The sequence below is a fragment of the Acyrthosiphon pisum genome, unplaced genomic scaffold (assembly GCF_005508785.2).
Source record: "Acyrthosiphon pisum isolate AL4f unplaced genomic scaffold, pea_aphid_22Mar2018_4r6ur Scaffold_11237;HRSCAF=11853, whole genome shotgun sequence".
Lineage (NCBI taxonomy): Eukaryota > Metazoa > Arthropoda > Insecta > Hemiptera > Aphididae > Acyrthosiphon > Acyrthosiphon pisum.
The window spans coordinates 1-3,019 of record NW_021759597.1 but is presented as its reverse complement, the minus strand read 5'-3'; the positions used below and the strand labels follow the sequence as shown (position 1 = coordinate 3,019).

Below are 3,019 nucleotides of genomic sequence, written 5' to 3'. Positions count from 1 at the left end.
ATTATTATTGGATTTTTTCATTAAATATATCTAAGGTATAAAATATATATAAATAATAATATTATAAATATTAAATAGTATAAATAAATTATATAATTATAATGAATCAGTCAGTTTTAAAAAAAATAGGTCATTAAATTTTCAATTAAATCATTATGTATCATTATAATTAACATTAAAAATATCTTTAAAACCTTCTTCAGTTAGGTCAGCTAGAAGTAACAATTTCTGAAGTCAAGAGCTTGACAAGCGATTTCTGGCGTTGCCATTGTTTCCCCGGCTTTTGATTATAGTCTCATATAAATTTGTCAGCTATATTTGGATGTCTGGTCATGATATGTTTCCTTAGATTTGATGTGTTGCCACTATGCGCAACATTTTTAAGGCAATCTTTGCACATCGCATATTCATTATCTATTTTTTTTTAAATAAATCCAAACATCACTTTTTGGAGGTGCCATTATAATTATTAATTTTAATTTATTGAGTTGCGTATATAACATAGAGTAATATAGAGGCGGCGTATCGGCGTTCTGTGGTAAATAACATTGATGCGGAAAGAGGCGCGGTTTTGCAGTGTGGCCCTTTCAAAAATTAAAAATATTGTACCATACATTTATTTTATGTAGTGTTGTCATGAATACGGTTAAGTTAATACCATTTTATTTTGTCATGTATTTTCTTTTCAACTGAAGTCGGACTTTCCGTTTGAATTTGTGCATAATTTACAAAGTTAATGTTTTATGACTTATGTTTATTACAAAAAAACTTTATAGTTTATATATTTATCCGTCTTTTTTCAATTTACAATATCGTTAAAAAATGCCTAGCTGTTTTATTTGAGGCAGAAGTAAAAATGCTAAATCAAAATCTGAAAATATCACTTTTCACAGGTAAGTTGTGTTGTGAAGCAGTATTAGAATTTTGTAATACCATAGCTGATAATATGAACCACATTTTAGATTTCCTGCTAAAGAATGCATTTTGCAGAAGTGGCATGGTTTTATCCTAAGTCATAATTTAGCAGTGGACAAAATTCATAAGAGGAGTATTATTTGTTCTCTTCATTTTGTACCTGAGTCATTTATTGTAAAGAATAATTTGAGAATACTACAAAAACACGCTATACCAACAATACAAATATCTAGAGTAAAATGGGTAAGTACCTATAATTAATTAATAATTTTATAAATATATTAAAAATAGTTATAAGATATTATGATCTATGAGTTTCTTGTATTGAATTCTTTGCCGTGATTGAAATTATAGGCAAAGATTAAGTATCCTGAATTAAAAGAAAATCTATTCCTAGCCGAACATAGCAATAGTAGCTCTAAACTTCCTATGAAAAAGATTTTAGTTCAAGTAATTTAATTTAATGTACAAGTTAAAAATGTAGGTATGTATCTAATAAAAGTATTGTTTATTAGGAATCTTATAGTTATGATCCTTCTCAAAATGTTGCGCCAACAATTGATCTTGATTTAACAGCAAGTACATCAGAAACCTTAAGTCTGTGTACGCCTGCAGTAAGAGTAAGCAATAACATACAACTTGTTTTTTCTATATTTATTATTAATGTAAGTATGTGCATTTATTTCTTAGGTGCCTAATATTAGTGAACTACCTGAAGGATTTTCTCCATTAGCTAATTTGGATCAAACTATGGCTAGTACATCATCAGGATCAGAAACCTGAAGTCTGTGTACGCCTACAGTAAGAGTAAGCAATAATATACAACTTGTTTTTTCTATATACTATGACTTTTGTATAGTAATGTAGTATTCACCGATTTAGAAAAAATTCAAATCTTCTTTTGTGGCAGCTACTAATTTGTCTCCTAATGACACACCAAGGCGTTCATATCTAAAACGTGGAATTCGTATTTTGTCAGATACAATGCAGATAAAAAACAAGAAAATAAAAGAATTACAACAAATTGTCCGTTGCAAAAATAAAAAAATTGATTCTGTCTGAAATTATATGCGAACTTAAAAAAAATAATCTTTTAACTGAAGACGACACTAATATTCTTTTAGAATCATTCGGTAAACATTCTGATTTAATTACTAAATGGTCAAATAAAAATTTGGGGAAAAAGGTGCCGAAAAAATGTAGTCCATCTATTAGGAAATTTGCACTATCTTTACATTTTTTTTTCTCCTAAAGCTTATCAATACGTGAGAAATCAGTTTAATACGGTTTTACCACATCCTCGTACTTTAGGAAAGTGGTATTCAAGCATAGATGCAGAACCTGGCTTTACTAATGAAGCATTGAAATCGCTAACATTAAAAGTAACAAACTCTAACCATCCAATTTATTGTAGTCTCATGCTTGACGAAATGGCCATACGACAACATCTAGAGTTTAGTGGTTCAAAGTACTACGGTCGAGTTGATATTGGCAATGGCTTAGATAATGAAAACTTAGTTTTAGCTAAAGATTGCTTGGTTTGTATGGTTGTTTCCATAAATGAAGGGTGGAAACTTCCAATTGGTTATTTTTAGCTTCTAATTTAAATAGCACACAAAAGGCTGAACTGACAAAACAAGCTTTATATGCTTTGAAAGCTACTGGTGTACATATAGTTAGTCTAACTTTTGATGGTTGTACAACACAAATGTTACCATGGCACGGCTATTAGGTTGTAATGTTGATGCTTCAAATTTACAAACAGCTTTTACAGTAGAATACGCAGATAAAGAAAAGGATGATATACCTATTTTCATGGATCCTGCACATATGATTAAGCTAATAAGAAATGCTTTTGGCGAAAAACAAATATTGCAACATGAAAACAGATTCATCAAATTTGATTTTATCGAACGTTTATTTTTATTACAGGAAAAAGAAGGATGTCATCTCGCAAATAAATTGAGAAAACAGCATATTTGTTTTCTTAAGCAAAAGATGAAAGTAAAATTGGCCACTCAATTATTGAGTAAATCAGTGACAGATGCGCTAAAATTTTGTAAGCACAAGTTAAATATTCCAGAATTTGATGAAGTAGCGTCTA

General features: G+C 29.4%; 1 protein-coding gene across 1 annotated transcript; it reads left to right on the top strand.

Annotated features, from left to right (window-relative positions):
* Positions 1 to 2,631: 2,631 nt before the first annotated feature.
* On the top strand, positions 2,632 to 3,009 carry LOC107885745 (the record flags this gene model as incomplete). Its single annotated transcript, XM_016809429.1, has 1 exon — positions 2,632 to 3,009. A coding segment is annotated over exon 1 (378 nt), but the record flags the coding sequence as incomplete, so codon positions are not given.
* Between the last annotated feature and the right edge of the window lie 10 nt (positions 3,010 to 3,019).